Source organism: Carettochelys insculpta, chromosome 4 (assembly GCF_033958435.1).
Source record: "Carettochelys insculpta isolate YL-2023 chromosome 4, ASM3395843v1, whole genome shotgun sequence".
NCBI lineage: Eukaryota > Metazoa > Chordata > Testudines > Carettochelyidae > Carettochelys > Carettochelys insculpta.
In genome coordinates, this window is record NC_134140.1 from 59,569,909 (window position 1) to 59,592,691 (window position 22,783).

Consider the following 22,783-nt stretch of genomic DNA (forward strand, 5'->3'; position numbering starts at 1 on the left):
GCCCCTCCCAGCTCTAACTCAATGCCCCACTGCCCCCGTGAGAGCCAGGCACCCCCAGCCCTCCTCCCAGCTCTAAATCAATGCCCTTCCCCTCCCCCAAAGACAGACACCCCATCCCCCCAGCTTTAAATCAATGCCCTCCCCCAGAAGTAGGCATCTCCAGCCCACCCCACTCCCATATATTCCACCCAACTCACTGGAACCACTGCCAAGGGAGCTGGGCTTGAAGGTGCTGCACTGGGCCTCCCGGGTCAGGCCAAGCCTTGGGTTCCATTCTGGGGGCTGGGGCTGGGGACCAGCCAGGGTGCAGGGCAACGCTGGCAACTCTGGGGCCAGGGATCCTGGCAGGGCTGAGGCCGGGGGAACGCTGGCAGCATTGTGGGAGCTGGCAGGGGCTGGAGGAGCCCAGCAGTGTGGACCTGTGAAGCTGGCAGGGGCTGCTGCTGTGCTGGAGCCAGGGATCTCGGTGCAGCTGAGGCTGGGGGAGCACTGGGCTGCAAAGCTGGCTGGGGGCGCTGACAGCGCCAGAGAGTCAGCCAGGGTGTGGGGGAGCACCAGCAATGCTGGGGAGCCAGCTGGGGTTCAGGGGAGCTCTGTCAGTGCTGGGTCATTCCCTGCAGCCTTGTCCTCCCGCCTTTCCCTCCCCCTACAGGCCAAGAGGGACCCTTTGGCTCCATGCCCCTGGGCAGTGTGATCCCAGAAGCACCTGCTACTCGCCCCAGCCTCCTCCCTCTTGCCCTGCATGGGTCAGCCCTGACTCAGCCACCAGCATGCGCTTGACCACTCTGCAACCTATGGACGCATCTGATGAAGCGGGTCTTTGCCCACGAAATCTTATCCTCCGAAATATCTGTTAGTCTATAAGGTCCCACGAGACTTCTTGTGGTTTTTGAAGATACAGACCAACACGGCTACCTCTTTGCTATCTGCAACCTATGTCCCCCTCCAATTTGACTCTTAGCAGCCAGCTAATCGCAGAAAGCTCACGGGGCCTTCCCTACCCCTCATTGGTTCCGCTTTCTCACGTAGAAAGGGCGTGCTGAACCTGATCACCAGGACACCATCTTTGGTAAGGGCCCAGCTACTGATTTCCCTTTTTAGGGCCAGCTGTCAGAAGGCCCCAAAGCTGCGCCTTAGTGCTCGCCCTAGTTATGGCCCTGAAAATGGCAGCACCAGAAAAAAAAGGTGCCGGAACACCGTTCTGTGGTATTCCAGCAGAAAAGAAGCCCTCGACACAGCTAATTGTAGGCAGAATGCCATGTCGCGTTCCTGACGTTATCCAGTTACTGTTGGACATATCACGCCATGTGTGATCCAGTTATGAACTGCTATGTTGCATCACACACATATAGGTCCACTTATTAAATGTCATGTTGTACTTCAGGTGCCATCCAATACTGAAATGTCACATTGCCCATGAGGTGTAGTCCAGTTATGAAATACCACATTGCCCTTCTTCAATATGCTGCAGTCTAGCATACTAGCAGCAAGTTCAGGGACAATGGATAACACAGTTGTAAATAATACACGGAAGGTGCGTGAGTGACTTCTTTGGCAGTCAGAACACAACAGGCATGTTGGATGGCGTTCTGCCTTTGGGGACAACCTGTGCTACAGTGGATGCTTAGTTTAAAGAAAACACCAATCAACAGTGATAATTGCTTCAGTCAGTGGATGTTACCTGATTTGTTAGCTAAGAAACTAGTTGGATGTGGGAATCTTGTGACACCTCCTCTTACTCTTAATGACCCACTGACAGAAAGTTCAACTCTGAAAAAATCAGTTCCGTACAAAACATTTCCTGTATTCTGCTGCTCCCTCCCATTTTCTCCCACAGCCTACAGAACTCCATCAAAGCCGGGTTTGTTTAACGACTTGAGCTGCTGCAGCTGGGCCTCTCGGATGCCTTCATCATCTGTGTGTGGCTGCTTTGAAACATCTTTTAACAGGACAGGAGCTTTTGACCCCCAGATGAAAAATGGGGACAGTCTAGCAAGCAGCTGGGAGGGGCATCGTGTCTGGAGTGGAAAATTTCAGCCCCCAAGTGGTTAAGGCACTTTTCTGGGAGATGCATGAGAATTTTAATCCCAAAGTGGGGCAGGGTGTGTAAGGATGAGATGGGGTGTGGTAAGTTCTTCCTTCGGGAAGGCGAGTTTTGGAACTTGCGGAGGGACCATTGGTGGGTTGTAAATGGGCTTGGCAGATGAAGAGTAGAGAAGGCATTGGGGCACTCTAAGTGGTCATTTAATGGCACCATGTGTTTTTAGTTACAAGTGTGATGAGTTAAGATTACAAAGTCACCGCAGATGTTTATCCTTTTGAAAATCTTTGCGTAGATTATAAGGTTTAATAGTTCTCCATCTGGTTTGGTCTGCTCCGGCATTAATTTTTCTATCCACAATAAATGGAATTTCTGATTTACCTTTCCATTACCCCCTACAGCTACCAGTTCTTACTTCATCATGGTTATTGCAACAGTCCTTGGAACACACTGCCCGGACTGGTAATTTATGTGGTCCACAGGTGCTAAAAGACTCTCTACAAGGCACTGAGTGTGCAATAATAAGACAGCCATAAAATACATGCTCCCCACAATGGGCACCTCCAGTTTCCACAGAAATCAGTAACAGCTGAATGAAAGCAGCACCTCCCAAGGCTTCTTATAATTTAAGCAACAGCCAGTACAAATAATTGGACAGTGTCATAGATGGAAATTAAGAAAGGAATTTTTCTAGGACTTTATCAGCAAAAATAATCCTTTTTTGGCACTTCATTTTTTAGAACAAATCATCAAACCAATTTATTCTGCAACATTACTTGCCAACAAATGTATTTCTTTTGGCTTCCATGGAAAGGAGCCGGGCATTCCTACTTGTGCAGTCAGTGGGAAATGGTTGGAATAGGAGTAGGTAGCAGAGTGGAGTTTTTAGACAGTTGAAAAATTTTGATCTGAAATGGTCAGTAGAAAGCTGCAAAGTCTCATGAAACCTGTGGTATTTTGGATCCACTGAAATACAAAATGGTTTAATGTTGAACTTTTCATTTGTTAGGCCTCTCAAATCACTTTATAGAGCATTTTATTAAGTCATTGGTTTTACAGCATACTCATAGAAGTCGGAGCCCAACTGTGATACCTTCTCCAGACTTTACTACTTCATGGCTCTCAGTTCAGTAATAAGATCAGTTCCATAATCTTTACATGGCTATAGCATGGTTCCCCAACAAGATAATAAGAAAGTCTGGTCTCATCTGCAAAGAGAAAGCCAAAATGCTCAGCTCGGTGGCCTGATGTACACACAGTCCCCTTCCACATTTATTTACAGAATCTTAAGCTTATACTGCACCTTTCCTCTTTAATGATCAAATAAGCCAATTCAAGCCAATTATTCTCTGTTTATTAGGAGGACTTTTGAGTCTGCCTTCCAGAAAAACATACCCTCTGTTCTCTCACCCATGTGCCCTTCTTTGATTTGCACCATACACATTGCCTACCAAGCCACTCTTGCACTTTTCACTTGCTGTAAAAGTTCTCCTGCTCCATAGGACAGATTCTCAGTATTCAAGCAGCCAGTGGTTAACAGATACAACCTTCTCACAAAGGATAAAACGTGGTCTGAGATAGAACACAAAAGCTGTAGTGCAACCTCTGAGCCTTGCTGTTGGTTCTAAAAACTGCATTTTCCTAAGTTAAAGCTTCAAAAGACATCAGAGGCGTTATTATAATGATGCACAACGTGTTCTCTGTTAGCATATTAAACTCAAACAACACTAACGGAATGGATGAAGGAGATTATTGCACGTGCAGGCAGGCTGGGGACATAATGCTTGGCAGCTAGTTATTAGAACAGTATTTTGAAAAAATTGTTTGCAGCAAGTGTAGTGAATAATGGCAAAATCCAGACTCTGAATAGCACTTGACACTTACTGTTTTAACTTAATTGTTTTTAGATTTTGAGAGAACTCCAAATACTTGACTTTGTGGACCAAAATTCAGAGGACTTGGGAACAACAGATGTCTGCCAGCCCTCCACCCGGTGTTCCCAAAGTCCCCTCAATCCACCAGTCCCCCCTCAAAGAAAGTATGTACGGTAACTCACCAGAGCCGCCGGAGTGAATGCTGGAGCCGCCACCAGTGGCTGTGGCTGGAGGAGCTGCTGCAACTGGAGCCTCCTCCAACGTTGCTTCCAGTGACCGTGGCTGGAGGAGCTGCCACGGCCTGGACTGTTGCCGCCACCAGAGCCATCATGCACTTTTCCTACCCCAGACGGGGTGGGAAAAGTGCGTGATGGTTCTGGTGGCGGCAGGGAGAGTCAGGCTAGGCGGCGGCGGGTGGGGGGGGCACTTTGCAACGCTCAGACGTAACGGCCTTTCAGGTTTAATGGACAACCCTATTAGTCCATTAAATCGAGGGTGTTCTGTAAAGCTCAAGAGTTGTCTTCAGCTACTGTTTCCTCTCCAACCAAAGCTGAGAAGTATGAGGAGGACTAGAGCTGAGCAAATAACTTATGTTTTGGTTTAATGGCCAAACAAAAAATCTGCGCGGAAAAAAAAAATATGGTGGTTTTGAACAGAAGGAAAGTCTTCAGTTTTTGTCACCGAAATGACCCTCCTCCCCCCGCAACTTGATTTCACATCAATTTTTGGCAAATTTACGCTTGAACAGAAAAAAAATTGCCCAGGCCTAGTCGGACGATGTCACTGTTCTCCAAGAGATTGGAACTCATCTGTAACACGTGATAAGCTCTCCAAGACACTATCTATAGTTCTGCACTGAACAGAGGCAAGGCCCTGGTTCTCTATTGGCCTGCACCTTGTGAAATCAACACCAGTGTAAAGTGGCTGGAAAACACAACCCAATCAGAATAGCAGCATTTCACAACCTCACTGCACTGGTGTAAATATGACCACCTGCTTATTAGGTTAACTAACCCAGTTCTTGGGGGGTTAGTAGTTATTAGATCTGTTGAAGAAGCAAACCTTAAGCTCATTACTGCATAGTTCAACGCCTTCCTAACAACATAATTATTAACCTCACTCTAATTGAGAATAATGAAACTTGGAGGATGCTAGCTTTTTTCCTCATGTGATGGGAGCAATGGCCTGGCTTTTGCTACAGGGCTAAAATAACCTGTACTACAATACAGGCTAAGAAGCAACTAAATTTAGTGCCAAAGTAAGTTTCTGCAAGAGGCATGAGCAAGTGAATGTTCTGTTTTAAAGACTCAAATGAAATGTCATGTTTTATTTAAGTATATAAACATCAGCTATGCAGGATTTGAAACACAAAACTTTGAACATTTAGAAGCTGAGTAAAATCATTTATAAACTAAAAATGAGACTCACTTCATTAATTTTCATTGTCCATGTTGAGAGCAATGCAGAAGAGGTGAACAAAAGCATTGTGATGTGTCACTTGAAAGTTTTTTCCTTCTCGTTTGACAATCAAAGGTATTATCAGCAACTGCAGTAACATTTATTCATGAGATATGATTTTTAAATTGATAGTGTCCCCTCTTCTTGAGCATGGGTCTGTTAAATTTCAAATGGCATACTGTGAATCCCATAGTGCAGCTGGCTTTGCGACACTGCTACACAGAGAATTTACAGATGTGATTACACCTCAGTCAGGTAGATTTTGATCTATTGGCAGCAGGGCAGTGGCACAGACTAAGCCTCCCCTGATCCTGAGCCTCAAATACAGGTCCACCCACAACCGTAGGTACATAAACCTGGGGCGCTTCCCATGCTGCTGAGACTTCACTGCTGTAGCTACTCCAGCTTGCTTAGAGCAAAGCTTCTGCAGATCAAAGCTATCTCAGGGCTGCGGGAGGAGATATCAGTCTCCTCCCAGTAAGAGAAAGGGATGAGGAAAGGTTGCTCATTTTGTCTGGGTACAGTGTTGGAAAATTTGCAAAAGAATGCTCTCTGGGGCCATGATTCCAAATTACAGCAAACCCTTGAAATGCACGGTTTTGAGTTGTGCTTAACTCGATTTAACGTGAGTTCAGCACAACTCAAAATCCCGCTTCCCCTGGCCCTGGCTTAGTCCCTCTGCCCCATGTGGCCCCGGTTCAACCCTGCCGCTGGTCTGGCTCGCCACACCCACCCCAGTTCAACCCCGCCACACCCCCAGTTCCAATTCAAATGCCTCATGCGTGGCTCCAGTTCAGCCCCCCGACCCCTGCCCTGGTTCAGACCCCCCCTCTCAAGTAGCCCCTGTTCAACCTCCCCCTGTCCCAGTTCAATGAGCCCCCCCCCACAGCTCAGACCCCCTGCACATAGCCCCTATTCAACCTCCCCCCTGACTTTGGTTCAGACCCCACCCCACCCCATGGCCCAGCTTACCACCCACCATGCATGGCTCCAGTTTGACCCCTCTGGCCCTGCACATGGGTCTGGTTAAATCCCGGGCTTGCAGCTTCAGCTCACCACTCCCGCCAGCTCACCCACCCCCCCCCCCACCCCATGCACATCCCCCAGCTCAACTCTACCCCCCCCCCGCCCCTCCTGCAGCCCTAATCCACCTCAGACTTGTCCACCTCCCATGGGCCCAACCCACTGCCAGGCTTAACCCTGCTCAACTGCCTCCACCCCAACCCACCCCGACTTAACTTTCCAAAGGAGCGCCAGGTGCTCCTGCTGCTTCCCCAGCTGCACTATGTGCGTTCCACCTGGGCCAAAACCACCCACCGACTTACACAAAACTCATATTATGCAAAGGTGCGTGGGAATGTATCCCCCATGTAACTAGTAGGACTGCTCTACTTACTGGTGGCTCGATGTGGTACGGTGTCTTACTGTGGAAGCAGGAACAAGTCAGGTCTCCCCAAAAAAAATCTTGTGAGGAGAACCCAAAAGTGCCTGTCTAAGACCTCCCGTGAGATGTCCAGATAGGATCAGCGCTCCAGCCTGCTGAATGTCTCTGGTGTGCCCTTTCAGACTCATGCCTTGTGGTATTGTCACAAATATCAGCAGTTCTTTTGCTGGCTCTGAGCTGAAGGAAGGCCGCTTCTTCCCCTGCCCCCCCATTGAGATGAGGGCCAGGCTCTCCTGATAGGTCCATGCTGGGGCTCTTTTGTAACCCAGGGAACTCATGGATACAATGTGGGCTGCAGAGGTCTGCTTGCCATACTGGTAAGAAAGGGCAACAAAGGGATTCAACATTCCAAGGCTGATGACCTCTGCTTCCTGCTCACCTGAGCTGTGTCTACACATGCACGCGACTTCGAAGTAGCGGCACTAACATCGAAATAGCGCCCGTCGCAGCTACACGCGTCGGGCGCTATTTCGAAGTTAACTTCGACGTTAGGCGGCGAGACGTCGAAGTCGCTAACCTCATGAGGGGATCGGAATAGCGCCCTACTTCGACGTTCAACGTCGAAGTAGGGACCGTGTAGACGATCCGCGTCCCGCAACGTCGAAATTGTGGGGTCTTCCATGGCAGCCATCAGCTGGGGGGTTGAGAGACGCTGTCTCTCCAGCCCGTGCGGGGCTCTATGGTCACCGTGTGCAGCAGCCCTTAGCCCAGGGCTTCTGGCTGCTGCTGCTGCAGCTGGGGATTCATGCTGCATGCACAGGGTCTGCAACTCGTTGTCGGCTCTGTGTATCTTGTGCTGTTTAGTGCAAGTGTGTCTGGGAGGGGCCCTTTAAGGGAGCGGCTGGCTGTTGAGTCCGCCCTGTGACCCTGTCTGCAGCTGTGCCTGGCACCCTTATTTCGATGTGTGCTACTGTGGCGTGTAGACGTTCCCTCGCTGCGCCTATTTCGATGCGGTGCTGCGCAACGTCGATGTTGAACATCGACGTTGCCAGCCCTGGAGGACGTGTAGATGTTATTCATCGAAATAGCCTATTTCGATGTCGCCACATCGAAATAGGCTACTTCGATGTAGGCTTCACGTGTAGACGTAGCCCTGGAGAGCAGTGGAGATGATGTGATGACCAGAAAGGACCCATTGAGGGGCATTGTATGACAGTTTTGGAGGCTAATAAAATTGATTTTTAATAACACTGTTGTCTGCATTTGAATAGGTCGACATTGTAAAAATCGACTTTTAGGAGCAACTCCAAGGGGCTTTGCATTACAAAAGTCGCCCTTAGGCTACGTCTGCACTACAAGATAAATTCAAATGTATTCATATCAGTTTTCTAATTCTGGAATTTATAAATTTGATATTGACATCCTCACTTCCACCGTGCTCTCCACAAAGTCAAGGCATTGCTGCCACACACACACACACACACACACACACACACATTGACTTGCAGTAGTGCATTGTGGGAAGCTCTCCCACAGTTTCCTCATCCCCGTTGCATTCTGGGTATGCTCACAGGTCTTGACATCATCTTCCTCTATTGCATGTTCATCATTCTCCTCCTGATCCTTGGACATAATGCAGAGACCCTCAATATTAGAAGAAAGAATTTTTGGTCCCCACCCCAGCCCACGTTACATTGCCAACAGGGGTGCAGCGAGTGTATTCTCAACTGGCCATCCACTGAGTGTCCCACCTCCCATGATTTGCATGCATGTGATTCCTGAAAATGATGCAGGGGCCTGGAATGTTTCTTAACTGAGAAGAATGAAGGAAGAAAGAATTTCTGGGTGGTCCCATACAGCGCGCGCGCGTGCATGTGTTGAGAGGGGGTCCAGGCCTGTGTGTTAAAATTAGAAGAAAGAGGATAGAAGAGTACAGGGAAAAAAAGAATATTGGTTTCCCCTCAGTGTCAGCAAGCCCCAGTATGGGCGAAGGGGTATGTGGGTGCAGTGCAGAGAGCAGGCAGTTGCCGTGGGCCTTCCCCAGCGGCCGCAAGCCCTTTAGCTGCGGGAGGAGACTTTCCCAGCAGCAGCGAGGCCTGGTATGGGTGAAGTGGGGGGGGGGGGGAAGTTGAGGTGCTCCTCCCCCCTGGCTGCAGCAAAGCCCCCCCCAGTATCTGAACTGCTGGGGGAGACTTCCCCACGGCAGCAACAAAACTCAGAAGATCTTTCCTGCCCTCGAAGCCCAAAATGCAGGACTGGCAGCATTGCCAGCACTGAACAGCAGGCGCAGCCTTTTATTGGGTTGGGTTGGGGGCTACCCATGTGATGTGGCTGAGCGTGGGAAAGACCCAGACTGTGTGGTGCCTGTGGGGGGGGAGGGGGTTCACACACAAATGTAAGCCACTGAGAAGAAGTTTCTCGGCATGTTATGCAAGCACGACGCCCAGCACAGCCCTGTTGACATGTGGTACAGCAGGGCAGGGGCTGGCGCCAGGCAGTGCAGAAAAAAACCCAGCAAGTGTACAGGCAGATCCATGAACTCCCTGCAGGGGCTATGTGAATGGGTAGATGCGCTCACAGCTCTAACAGCATAGGATGAAAGAAGCCATTTCTCAGGCTCTCATACTAACATGAGCCCACAGCGAAAGGCTTGTGGCTCCCGCTTGGAAATTCAGGCTCTTTCTGTTCCTGGAGAGCAGGAGCCAGAAGGGAGCACTGAGAGGGGCATTGTGGGTTACATACGGGACACCTCTGGAGGCTAATAAATTCAATTTTAAGAAGTGGCACTTCCACGCTTGCCTTTAACTGAACTTCTGAATTCGAGCTTGACACTATTGCTGTCAGGTAACTGCGATTTTGTAACGTCGAGATTAGTGCACCCAAAATTGAGCTAATGGCATTTACAGTGAAGACAGTCACATGGTAAAATCAAGCTGACTGAATTAAATTTGGTTTTATCTTATAGTGTAGAGGCAGCCTCAGACTCCTTTAATATCAACCTATTGAATGCTGTGGTGTAGACTGATGGTTTGTAAAAAAAACAGACCTTAGACCCTAAAATTCAACTTAATCTCCTAATACAGACCTGGCCTGTGTCTTTGTTTCCTCTCCCAGCATTTGCTGGTTTGCCTATTTAGACTGGAATTGTGTCTTACTATACATGTGTACAATGTGTAGCAGAACCAGCTCCAATTTTGTTTGGGAGTGGGGGTGAGGGGCCCTCTTGGCACTATTGTTATACAAGTAAGAATAAAGAAATTCCAGTGGGTCTTGCTTTCAGCTATGCTGGGCAGCAGAAATACCTCAGGAAACTAAAACGTGCACAGGCACATGCAGAGGGGTGTGTGCGTGCGTGCGTGCATGTGTATACACTGCACTTTTTACAATGAAATTTTAAATCATCCAATTTCATTTCAGACCGACGCACAAGCTCCCACTTTCAGCTGAACTGCTCTGCCCATGCCTATTGCTAACTAGGGGCCATTCATCTCTTTTTGTTGCTGTAGGAACGACAGACCTGTTGGGCTGGACATAAATTTTTCAGATCAGTGAACCCAAGGCACAAGAACACAGCAGTGACAGAAAGTCTGTCAGCCTAGTTTGCTACATCAAAAAAAAAAAAAAAAAAAAAAAAAAAAAGCAGCCATGTGCAAAGTGCAAACACTTTTGAAAAAAATGAGATTTTCTTTAGCCTGTTTTCTCTCATACAGGGAAGCGATGGCATGAAATCCTGTGACTTCAGTGGGGCCAGGATTTCATCCCAGTTTTGCAGGTGGTCTAGGTCAGACTGCCGTACTCCCTGAGCACATTGCTCTTACAGGCCACTTTGGAGTTTAGAAACTTCATTTGGTTGAGCCCCCACCACCGTCTCTCCTGGCTTAGTTCCAGGAACAGGCTGCATTAAGACTGTTTAGCTGTTTAATCAGAGCGTTAACTCTTTCACAGATGCCTACATGATGGGATCTAGGCCCTCCATTACACTGTGACAGTGTTATTCTCTGGTGTTTTCTTTTAGTCGTTCTGCATGGTAAGGGACTCAGAAGAAAGCATATACTGTTCCAACTTAACCCCAGCTGCAAGGAACCTATGCAAATCCAAAAGAAAGCCACAAGGGATTGCTTGATTATGGTATAATAATACCATGCCTACTATACCCAGCTCTGATGGCCTTTCATCTGACCTGCCTGCTGCAGTGGAGTGGCTAGCTCAATGCCTGACTGAAACAGGGGGATTGGATGTGGGCCAGCTGGTTGAGGCTCAGTCTAAATAAGACCAGGGAAACACTGTGATTTTTCAAATCACAACAGGATGAGCTGGCAGAGGTTGCATCAGCATCTTATGACTGGGTGTGTCACTGCTTTGTCTCTTAATTGAGCAACTTAGAAGTGTTTATAGAGCCACTGCTGCTCATGTATTGGTCTTGAACAGGGTTTCCCATCCTATGGGTAGAGACCCAAACATGGTCACGATTATATTTCCAAAGGGTCCCCGGCTGGGCTGGGTGGCTCCTCAGGTGGCTATGACGAAGCCATTCATACTCCTGAAGTGGTTCTCAATTTCTTAATTGGATTAACAGCAGTCAGGCAGTTAAGCCAGTCAATTAAATGGAGAACTATTTCAGCCGCAGGGCAGAGAGCTGCATACCTGAGGAGCAGCACCCAGCTCAGATAAGATGGGGGCCTGAGTTGGTGGGAGGTAGAGCTGATCAGCTCCCTGGCTTCCAGCTGCTGCAGGAGGTGGGGTCCCCCCAGATGGCATTGCTGGCCAGGGCTGAGCCCCAGCCAGTTTCCAGCCATGGAGGTTTGGTGTCCCCCCCAGCCTCAGCTGGCTTCCAGCCCTGGGGTCTGGGTGGCAACCGCTGGGCCAGGCAGGATTCCCGCGGCTGGCTGTGCTGGTCAGGCTCTGCCCCAGCTGGCGTCCAGCCACGGGGATGGGGGTTTCCCCCCAATGCCGGCCAGCATTCCCACAGCAGGTGCTCCTGACTGGGGCTATGCGCCCCAACCGGCTTCTAGCTGCAGGGGTCCCTGTGCCTCTCCTAGCTGCCTTCAGCCCCTGAGTGACTCCTAGCCCTGAATGTAACTCCCCAAGCCCCTGATTGTGGGGTTCAAGAAGGGGGGAGCAGGTTAGGGATGAGAGTCTTTCCAGCACCACAGCTCTCACTAACTACAGTAAATTTAGCGTTATTATTTTATTAATAGTTTTCCCTTGTCTAAGAAATAACTTATGAATATATAAACATGAGGGGGCACAATTTTATATTCTTGCCTCCAGTGCAAAATTAGCTAGTTACGACTCTGCTCTCCCCCCCGTTTTTGAATTGCCTTGGGTCACCAAGTCTTCCTGAATTGTCAAAATAGGTCCCTCTCTACAAAAGGTAGAGAACTGCTGGTCTCAAAGAAAAGCTGGGTAAATTCAAAGGCTTGTTTCACAAACAGACACTGGCCCAAAAAACCTGCTATTTCTTCATCCATTTTGTGTCTAATATCCTACGACTGATACAGCTACAACCCTGCAAACAGGTGTTTATTATTATTATATCTGGCCAAAACCAACTTGGGTCTGCCTACGTTTAAAACTCCACAGTGGTACAGCCACCCTATTGTAGAGTTCACTTGCAGCTGGGGCTGCCACCGACAGGGGTGCTGGGGAATGGGGCAGCTGCCCCATAGAGGAGGCTCTCCTGCAGCAGAAGCTGCTGCCAAGGGTGCAGAGCGCCAGGGAACAGAGCAGCCACCCAGTGGAGGAGCTCCCTGGCACTGGGGGGGGGCTGCCACCTTAAGACACAAGGTGCCAGGAGACAAAAGACCTGCAAAATACAGGACAACATGCCTATTTTCTTTAAAAAGTTGGGACAGCTGTGACGTGGCTTAAATAAGGGACTGTCCCAGTAAAAACAGAACAGATGGTCACCTTACGTGTCCCGGGGAAGCCCATGCGGGGAAGTGTGGATTTTCCACATCTCTGAGAAGCGTTGCTAGATCCATCTAATTTTCCAGCGTAGACCAGCCTTAAGTTTCCTCTGTGTTTGGTGCAAAGCGTACCATTCCCTTCAGACAGAGAAATGGTACTTTTCCTCATCAAATGGAGGCGGGACGTGGCCTAGAAATCCCACATTGGGCAACCAGGATTAAGGAACAGCCCCACTGTGCCATACCTGTAGCAAGCACACCAACTGGAGGAGTGAAAAGACAGAAGAGCACATTCCACGTGGGCAGACCAGGGCAGAGAGCAGACCCGGAACCATGAGCTGCAGGGGACAAGACCTGAGGGACAGGCAGAATCTCTCCCTAAGACAAATACACAGACCGTCCCTCTCAGAGAAGGAAGGACGTCCCACAGAGAGAGCTGGAGTGTGAAGCATTCTCCTCTCTCGAACGAATGCCAGACTTCGACTCCTTTTATTTTGTTTGGACTGCCCCTGTGTAGCCAGGCAGAACCTCCTCCTTTTTCTCTACTCCCTCTGGTCTCTCCTGGGTGCTTCAGACACCAAAGGGTTAAAAAGAAACAGCTCAGCCCTGGAATGCCCGAGAGCACAGATGCGCTTATCTCAGGCACAGTGTTTTTGATGCTCCGGAGCTGCAACAAGAGGCAATGGGCTAATAACCAGCCGAGCCTCGGTCTGCCTTTGGTTAATTACCATCAGTTGATTCGCCTACACAAACGTCCCAGATGGAGGAAAAATCTCCGGCCTATAAAGAATGCCCCAAAAATTATCTCCACCCCACAGGTGTGAACCAGCCTTGTGAGAACTAGTGTCTCAGACGAGTTAATTCACTTGGCACCCTTTTGGATAAGGAAGATGCATACGTGACCCAATGGGTATAAAGTAAGGGTCCGGCAGCCCCTCTAATTGAGCTCCAATTACCTCTACCTGCCGGTCAGGAGGGTCGTTGCCTCCCGAGGTCCTCATTTTTTATTGCTTCTTCCCAAGGGATTGAGTGAAACACTGGCCACTCCAGGTTGGTAATGCAGGGGTGAGAATAAGACCTGTTAAGTACATTGCTTTCCTTTTGTTTTCTTTGTGCACATTCAATAATCGATGTATGAATTGTTACGTGCTATTGACAACTAAAGAACAAAGTGTAAACCTTGTAATCTTTGTAACAAGGTATAAATCTTGTAAGTTTGCAACAAAATAGATATATATATATATCTTGTAATCTTGTAACTATAAGAGTTAAGTCTCCTTAGTCAATAAATAAGTACCTGGTTAAGCTGTAACCTGACTCTCCCTGTTATTGTGCAAGCCGAACACAAAACAAAGAACTCAGCTGCTTTTCAGCTGTAATTAGCCTGGTCATTGGTAGGAGCGCACTGAGAGTTGAGCACTGAGTCTTGCCGCCTGCATGGGACAGACTCTCTGGGGCACCTGGCAGCCACCCCGGCTGCCCGCTGCGAAGGGACTTTCTCGTCCTAGCAGTTAAAGACTCGGGTGTGGGAAGCTCTCAGTGCAGCCGTTGGGGCACCCATCAGCCTGTCCTGGCTGTCTGCTGCAAAGGGACTTTCTCGTCCTAGCAGTTAAAGACTCGTGTGTGGGAAGCTCTCAGTGCAGCTGTTGGGGCACCCATCAGCCTGTCCTGGCTGTCCGCTGCGAAGGGACTTTTCCTGTCCTAGCAGTTAAAGACTCGGGTGTTAGGACCTTGGGGCGTCTGAGAGCCTGCCCAGGCTGCCTGCTGCAAAGGGGCTGTCTGTCCTAGCAGTTAAAGACTCGGATGAAAATAAAGGCATAGGTGGTATCTCACCTGACCGTCGGCTAACACCCTGCAGGGGAAGCCCCAGGATGGATGCGCCCCAGGAGGGTGAGCCATACCTCTGGAGGACGCAGTTAGTATCCAAGACAGAAGGAGAACTACGTCACTACACACAGCTGCCCAAGGCTGCCTTGTGGTGTGTGGACTCCCTTCACCCTGCCTTAATCCAGGTGGTGACTTTGGGAGAAACACCAGGGAGTGATAGGAAGTGGCCCAGGGAGAGAAGCCTTAAGCATCCCCTGGATGCCAGCACACTGATAGCCCTCTACGGGGCCTGGGTTAGACCTCCTAACAACAATCCTACTGCAAGTCATGGGCTTAAGCCCTACCCATTAAGAATGGTTCCTTATCAACTAACCACAGAGCAAGTACCATCATCACAAGAGGTGAAACTCAGACTCATGCTTTACCCACTTCCCATCTAACCACACTACACTCCCCAAGAAAAGTCTAAAAAATTAAATGAGGCTCAAAGCGTATCCTAAACACAATCTGTTAGACAAGTGGAGGGAAGGTAGTGACTTACACAGGCAACACCCTTTAAAAGAAATGGGAGTCTGTTAGCTTATACCCCTCCTACAACTGCAAAGGCTGTAACATCGTACAGGAGAAAGGCGTTTTCTGAGGTAGTTTAATGCTTTAGAGGTCAAAGCCAACATCTTACACTCTACTCAGAGACAAACTGGTAGCTAGTGTTTTCAGTGTGAGGTGCTGCTTAGGAATGACCTGATCCAACGTGCATTGAAATCAATGGACATGTCCCCATATAGTTTAAAGAGAGCCAAAACTGGGCTTGTGTCAGTAGCCCTGTTCTTGGAGCAACTTAAGCTACGGAATGATCTTGGGCAGAGCCCATGAAACAAGGTGGGCTACTGAATGAGTAGTGCCAATATTTTGGGGCAGGTGATTGGGGTTTTTTTTTTTTTAAATTTCATCTTTGGGTTCAGTATATTCTGCTATTGGCATCAGTGCTTAGTACTATAGGGGTAAGGTGCCAGAGCAGCAGATCCCAACCTTTTTGAGAGGGTGACCTATTTTGACACTTCAGTTAGACTTTGTGACCCAAAGCAATTGAAAATGGGAGGCAGGTATTTCTCCTCTGGGATTTTTTTTTTTTTTTTTTTTTATAAATTTTGATTCACTCCCCCTGTGCCCCCAGGCTTAAACCCCTCACAACTGCAAAACAGCCCCCACCTCACATGAGCCCTGCTGCTGCCCCCCCAACTGCTCCTTCACTGGGCTGCCACCGCCTCCTCCACATTGCTCCCGCCAACCCTTCTACTCCCTTCTCCCACCCGCAGCGTGGGCAGTTCTTTGCCCTGCTGTGCTGAAATGGTGCTCCACTTAAACAGGTGAACAGCCGGATCCCTCCTGCCAGATGTTAAACCAATTAAATTGAGTTCCATTGCAACGTGGCAAGGCAGGCACTGGGAGACAGAGGAGTGAGCCATGACAGGAGCTGCAAATGGCTCCTTAACAAGCCATATACAGCTTGGAGCTGCCCAGCTGACAACCTTTAGAAAATCTAATGACGACTCATGTTTGGGTCCCAACCCATAAGCTGGGAATCCCTGTGCAAGAAAGAGAGATAATAGTATGCTACATTTGTTTTCTCTAAGTTAGCTGTCTAGTAACAGAGAGCTAGCCGTGTTAGTCTATATTCTATCAAAACAAAAAGGCAGTCCAGTGGCACTTTAAAGACTAACAAAATAATTTATTAGGTGGTGAGCTTTCATGGGACAGACGCCCTTCTTCAGACCACAGGCCATGGTCTGAAGAAGGGGGTCTGTCCCACGAAAGCTCACCACCTAATAAATTATTTTGTTAGGGTTTAAAGTGCTACTGGATTGCCCTTTTGTTAATTTAGCTGTAGAACACAAATGTGCAAATGATTTTGCTAATAACCCATCAAAAAAGTATGGTAGCCACCATATTCTTGGGTATTATCTAGCCTTTGTTTTGTCTGTTGCCTGGCAAAGGGAAGCTTTCATACTGCATTTACAGTCATTTTACTGGCCTTTGCATATACGGCATCTGTCTTTTCCCCTTTTGTTCCCTTGAGACTGTCCAGTTAATGTTTAAGTATAAAATAGATGCAACAGCAGTGATAGTAACAAATACTGTGTTGTTTTGGTAGCCATTCATTAAAACCTCAATTCGTTTTCTTGGGGTGGGGAAAATGCCTTCCAGTAGCAAGGTTTAAAGGCCTTCATTTGTTTGGCTTAACAAAATGAGGTATAAGGTGTTACTATGTACCTTCATGGGGAGAAAATCCAGGAACTAAAGGATTCTTTAGTATAGTTAAAAAGACATAAGAATAAATGGCTAAAGGTTAAAGCCAGAGAAAAATAAAATTAGAAATAAGGCGCACATTTGTACAGGGTTAATGCTGGAAGCTAGAAGCCAGATTGTTTATTTGTGCCATTTGCAATCACTTGTAGTATATTAGGGTCTTTGCACAGGAAAGAGGACTCAGGCTACCAATGTGCCTGCATATAAAAATGACCATTAGCCTCCCTGGGTTTGGGTTGGCTTTGAACCCATGACTTAGAGGTGTACAGTTCAATACACAAGTGCTGTCAGTTTATCCACCTATCTAATAGATGGGATAATATTTTTCCAACAGATTTGCTGTGAGTGAAGTATTTTTTTTTTGTAAAACAGCGCAGAGAATTATTCAGATAAGTGAGAAGCTCGCACTGCTGTGGATTAAATCTTTTATCTTAATTGCAAGCTCAACCAGGCCATGGGATGTCCATTTTCATTCTCAAGGCTCCCGTCATGCTTTGTAAAAAGACTTTGTGTTCTGCAAAAATCTACAGAATAAGCTGTACTCCACAGGGTTTCCATGCACTGAAATTCACGATCCTGTAATAATGAACTATTATAACACACTCCTAATGGTGGGGGAGGAAAGAAAGACTGGATTTTCAAATTTATTTTAGCTTATTACAAGGAGTAAGCACAGAAGATCATTTCAGATATTTTTCAGATTCATAGATTTTTAAGGCCATAAATAGAACCCTGCAAATCTTGCAGATATCTGGTTTATGTCTTGAGATATCTATAGATCATTATGGGGATCGTGGATCAGGTACAAATACAAATTTTGCATCTCTGCAGGGCTCTGGCCAAAAGATTTCATTTGTTGCCCTGAACTGAGCTCAGTAACTTGTTTGACTAAAATATTTCTTCCAGAAATGCATCCAGTTGTCAGCTAATGACAGGACCCCAGAAATGGCTTTCATCAATTATGGTTCCTGATGGAAATAACCCATCAAGCTTTGAAGACTGGCTTAGCACTGCTGGGGAAAAAAGGCAACAGTTCTTTGGCTTTGTGCCGGGCAGAAGGGGTCAGAGGGTGGGCAGAAGGTGCCTGGAAGAAGGATAGAATGGAAGGATGCTATAAGATGTTTAACCAGTTGCATGCTACAAAATTGGTGGTTCCCAACTTTTTCAGTAACAAGGATCCCCAAACTTTGCCCCCTGCCAAAAAACCCATCACGAACCCCTGTAAAACCTAATTCTATTTTCTATGATCATTTTTATTTTTATTTTTTCATGGACTGCCTGTGATACCTCCACTGACCCCAGGTTGGGAACCACTGTACTAGACGTATATAGAACAAAGCATTCATGAGTGGGTGATGCTTTGAAATGCCCTTGAAATACTGCCACTTCATGCCGTAATTCACAGGACTGGGCCCATTTCATAGCTGTGTCTGTGTTGCTATTTCCAGAATAACTCTTCCAGAGGTATGATTCTACAGTGAAACTATTATGTATTATGCTGGGTGTGTAACTGTTTGGGAATTTTTTGAAGTTAAAATATTTTTGATAATAAACCAGATGCTCTTTTTCCACTTTGGTGGGAGAAGTACAAAGATGGAGTTGAGAGAGAAATAGCTTGTGTCACAGTATAATACACATGGACAGATAAAATGCTTTAAAAAACCCTCTCAAGACCATATATACTCAAAGGATATGAAGACCCCCACTCAAAAGATGGCATTTAAAAATGTTGAGGTTATTTTAGTTGAAACTGCTACCCCTGTTCTCACAAGAATCAAAGCCTGTTATCTTGGTCCTTGCAGTATCTGTGATTCACAGGGTAATGATGAACGTGTCTCACACCTACATCACTTTTTTTTTTTTTAAGATGCGTAAATTATGAACTTTCAGTTCAACTTAATCTTTAACATTGCCTTTTAAAATAGCTCAGCCACCGATTAGTGTTTAAAATCCAGGATTCTGCCTTCTGATAATGCGTGGGAATTACAGCCACCCATCAAGTGTTATGTGAGCTTAGTTTCTGTTGTTGTATGGTAAATATACAACAAATTTTTATCAAGTATTCTGAGTTTGGTTCTAAAAACACTTATCTCCAATGGATGCTAGTCAAGTTGCATCATAAAGATGGCAAATAAAGTGATGTTGATTCAAACTTCCCTGTAACTAAGCTACGTCCCATTATTTTTTCTTTCCTTTTATGCCACCCATCCAGATTTCTCCATTTGGAGGGATTTTTTTTTAAATATGTACCTTGGTAATCATATGCTAAGAATGTATTTACTGTGTGTAACGAAGTTTGAGAACTCATCCCGGCAGTGCCTCCTGCTGATCACTCTGGGGATTAGCTCTTACCCTTAGCAGGCTGCCCTCTTCTGGTTGGTGTGTCACTTGTTGCTTCGCACACTCTACCCTCTGCCTCTGGCCCCATGCTGCTCCCAAGACCATGGAATCCTCTCCAGGGCACTGTCCTCCAGCAGTACCCGATATTCTGGTCTGTTGTCCCCGTCCGGTAGTATCAGCAGTCTTCAGTCTTACACCTGCCACTGTGGCCAACTGCAGCCAAGGTCCAGCCGCTCACCTCAGGGGTAAGCTGTAGTCTGTACAGGCTATGCTCCAAAGGTGGCCAAATGTGATGCAAGGGTGATCGGGGCCCAGGCCTGCCCACTGCACTGGGGCCCAGCCCAGGGACCTTCTGGCAGCAGCCTTGTCCTGCCCTCCTTCATTCCGATCTACTGCCTCCTGCTCCCCGGTTCACTTCTCCTGTGACACTTTTCACTTTGTTGGCACTTATGTCAAGGTCACAGCCTGGGACGTGTCAGGCTAGACCCTCTCTTTCTTTGCTCCCCTGAGCCTGCCCAGCTAAGATGCTTCTCTTCAGGGAGTCAGTCCTGCACCCTCTCCAGTCAGGACCCAACTGCCCACTGCTCTGCTGAGCAGCTACTTACAACAGGACTGCCTCAGCAAGCTGCCTTCTGATTGTCTCCCTTTGAGCTCTTTCCTGGTTGGCTGGAGCCCCGCACAGGCTCCCTCCAGTCTGCTTTAACCCCTTCCTGGACACGGGGGAAGATGCCCCACTACACAGTATTAAAAGGGTTTGAACATCTCACTGCATATTACATTTTAGAAAACAACCAAAAGCAAAACTCATCTATTGCCTTCAATGGAGTGAAGGCTGTAACTGACAGTCTTCATACACAATACTTGTCTTAAATGCATGCATAGCTTCTGGGGAATAAGGATGGGGGCCCCCAGCATCTCCTCTGTGTGCAAATATGACAAACAACTAACAAACACAGGACAGATGACTTTAACTAACAGGAATGAAGGCTCCATGATATCTTTCCACTGAATTATAACCACATTCATAAGGCCCAATGCAACTAAATAGCTATGTGCAAATTTAGTTCAAGTATTCCACATGCTCCTTTGACCTTGGTGCAGCTACAATAGACCAAATGCAGAATTATATATGCAGTAAACATGATGCATTTCTAATCAGTGCGAGCATCAACTGAGGTGTCATCAATGTAATTAAAATGGAAAAATTAAGTCAGTGTCAGTGGGCATTGTGTCTCATTCGGTATTGCTGCAAAGTACAACTTTACAAAACACCAGAGAAGTGTAAACTCAACCATTATTTATAGCTAATCTCCCAGGAACACTCTCTCTCTCTCTCTCTCTCTCTCTCTCACACACACACACACACTGCATGCAGCAAGTTTCAACACAGTAATTTCACCCCTTGTGTAGGTGGTTTTCCTAACTGGGAGTGCTCTCTCCCAGCACTGGTGCCACCACTACACTGTTGTATTAAGGCATTCTGCAAGCACAGACAAAGCTTTACTTACAAAACAGCTTTATTCTGACCAACCACACGCTAAACATCCTCCTTCAAATTCTTCCCTAACGTTCACTTCCTCCAGTTAGTCTTCAGGTGCCAAATTCTTCTACATGAAGTCCAGGATTGTAGCTAGGAAGACAGAAAGCAGGGCTGAGATCTCTGTAATGTGTCTCCCCCATTCTTTCACTTTTTCAGGGCTCTCTAGTTCCCCTATCTGTATTGGAGTGCTGAGAGCCACTGAACTAAACTGTTTACTCTGTATATGGTGGAAACCATTTCAAGCCAGGGACTGTAGCAGTTCTCCCAGCACCCTTAGCTCCAGCACCTGTGGTCTGTGTACCATATTATGTCTAACTCTGTTAGCTTCCAATGGCTTTTGAGCCCTTCTCCTCCTCTCTTGGTGAAGCACCAGTTACCGTTATGCCATACATATCAGTGGTTCTGATTCTGCCATCGTTGTGCACGCTGGGTAGTACAGTAACTTGCTACCAGAGTAGCCCCAGTGAGCCTGTCAGAGTTGTTTGTGTAGCAAGGCCCTGCTCAGACTGAGAAGGGTGGCAGAAAGCAGTCCTGTACTGGAAAATAAAGTCCAACCCCGAGGCCCGCCTTCCTACTGTAACTGGGGCTTTGCCTTTTTTTTTTGTCTCTGACAGTGCAAAGGGGCTTTAAAATGGGCAAGCCCACCAAGGAGGGACCCTACCCGGGGGCCTGGCAATTCAAAAGGGCCTGGAGCTCCTGGGTGCTACTGCAGCAGCTGGAGCCTTGGCCCCTTTAAAATGCTGCCAGAGCCCTGGGTAGTGCTGAGGGCTGCCTGTGGGGGGCACAGTGTGCTCCAGGCAGTGCTGAGGGCAGTCTGGGGGAGGCTAACCCTAGCCACGCCCCTTCTGCCTGAAGCCCTGTGCCCTCCTGAGGGCATGGAGCCAGCGCTTCCCCCATCTTGCCCAGGAGCTGGGCAAGTCTGTTTGTCAGCCCCCCTGAAAATGGGTAAAGGGCCTCAATGTCCATGGTCATTAGGACTAGATTTTTCAGGAGGGTTGAATATCTCAGCTCTAAATATGATCAAAAGGAGCTGCTAGGTCACAGTATCTCTGAAAGCCCAAGGCCATGTGTATAAATGTTAGGTACTGCAAAACTGAGCCAACCAAAATTACAAACCTCTATTTTCAAGAGTTTTCACCCTTCTCCCTCAATTTACCCATCTGCAAAATTGGAAGAATAATTATCTCTTCAGTGCATTGTGAGGATTCATTAGTTATTGTTTCTCCAGCTTTGAAAATAGAAATTGGCAAGTAGGTGCTAAGAGTGAGAATTAAATCACGTTCTTGTCCTTTTTAGGTCGCCACTGTGAAGTCCATCAGATGACTGGAAACTATATGTGGGACCCAAGAACAAATACATCTTTTGACATCGGTGTGAATAAAGAGAGCCTGTTACCTCTTTGGTGGAATGGATCAGAGCCTTTGTGGGTCACTATGACAAAAGCAAAGAAGAAAGTTAACATGTATTACTGGCCTGGTCAGTATCTCTAAACGCACTTCTTCAAAACCACCATTAAATATTGTAGCTTTAAAAATATGGACAGTTATGTAGAATGATTCTTGAATATTTTGCAGTTATAAACTGAAAACAATTGCAAGTACATTTTTACACTCACACATGGAAATTCTATTTCATTTTTTAAACTTTTCATAACATAGGCACATGTAAGAAATTACATTAAAGTAACTGTCACTAACATAGTTTACACAAAAGATAGGAAATGACTAAATCTGTAGTTTTAATTGCAAATGCTCAGACTATTTAAGAAACATATAGGGGGTATCCTTAGATAAGCACTTCATTGTTTCCCAACATTGACACTCCGGTTACTTTTTCCAGACCTAAAGAAAAGCCCTATGTAGCTTAAAAGATTGTCTGTTCCCCCATAGAAGATATTACCTATATTACCTTGCTTCGCTCATCTCCTTAGACCAACACAGATATAACACCACAATCATCATCTCTATCAGATAGAGATGTTACAAATATGCATCATTGACCAGTTATTAATACACATATTCAAGGCACTTGGCTTTTTACTTCTTGAGCATGTCATTTTAGCATTGGAGTCCAAGCACTGCACTAACATACAAATATCTGTAA

At 47.0% G+C, this 22,783-nt stretch overlaps 1 protein-coding gene and 1 long non-coding RNA gene across 3 annotated transcripts in view; one reads left to right on the top strand and one right to left on the bottom strand.

Annotated features, from left to right (window-relative positions):
- Positions 1–22,783, top strand: part of ENPP6 (ectonucleotide pyrophosphatase/phosphodiesterase 6) — a 63,585-nt gene that overhangs the window by 5,309 nt on the left and 35,493 nt on the right. For both annotated transcript variants that reach the window (XM_074992955.1, XM_074992956.1), the window contains exon 2: positions 21,977–22,156. In XM_074992955.1, the coding sequence (XP_074849056.1) occupies positions 21,977–22,156 (180 nt within the window). The remainder of the gene's footprint in view (positions 1–21,976; positions 22,157–22,783) is intronic.
- LOC142012542 (uncharacterized) overlaps positions 20,718–22,783 on the bottom strand; it is a 62,684-nt gene continuing 60,618 nt past the window's right edge. The window contains exons 2-3 of the long non-coding RNA XR_012645390.1: positions 22,076–22,111; positions 20,718–20,770 (exon numbers count right to left, since the gene is read on the bottom strand). This is a non-coding gene — a long non-coding RNA (uncharacterized LOC142012542). The remainder of the gene's footprint in view (positions 20,771–22,075; positions 22,112–22,783) is intronic.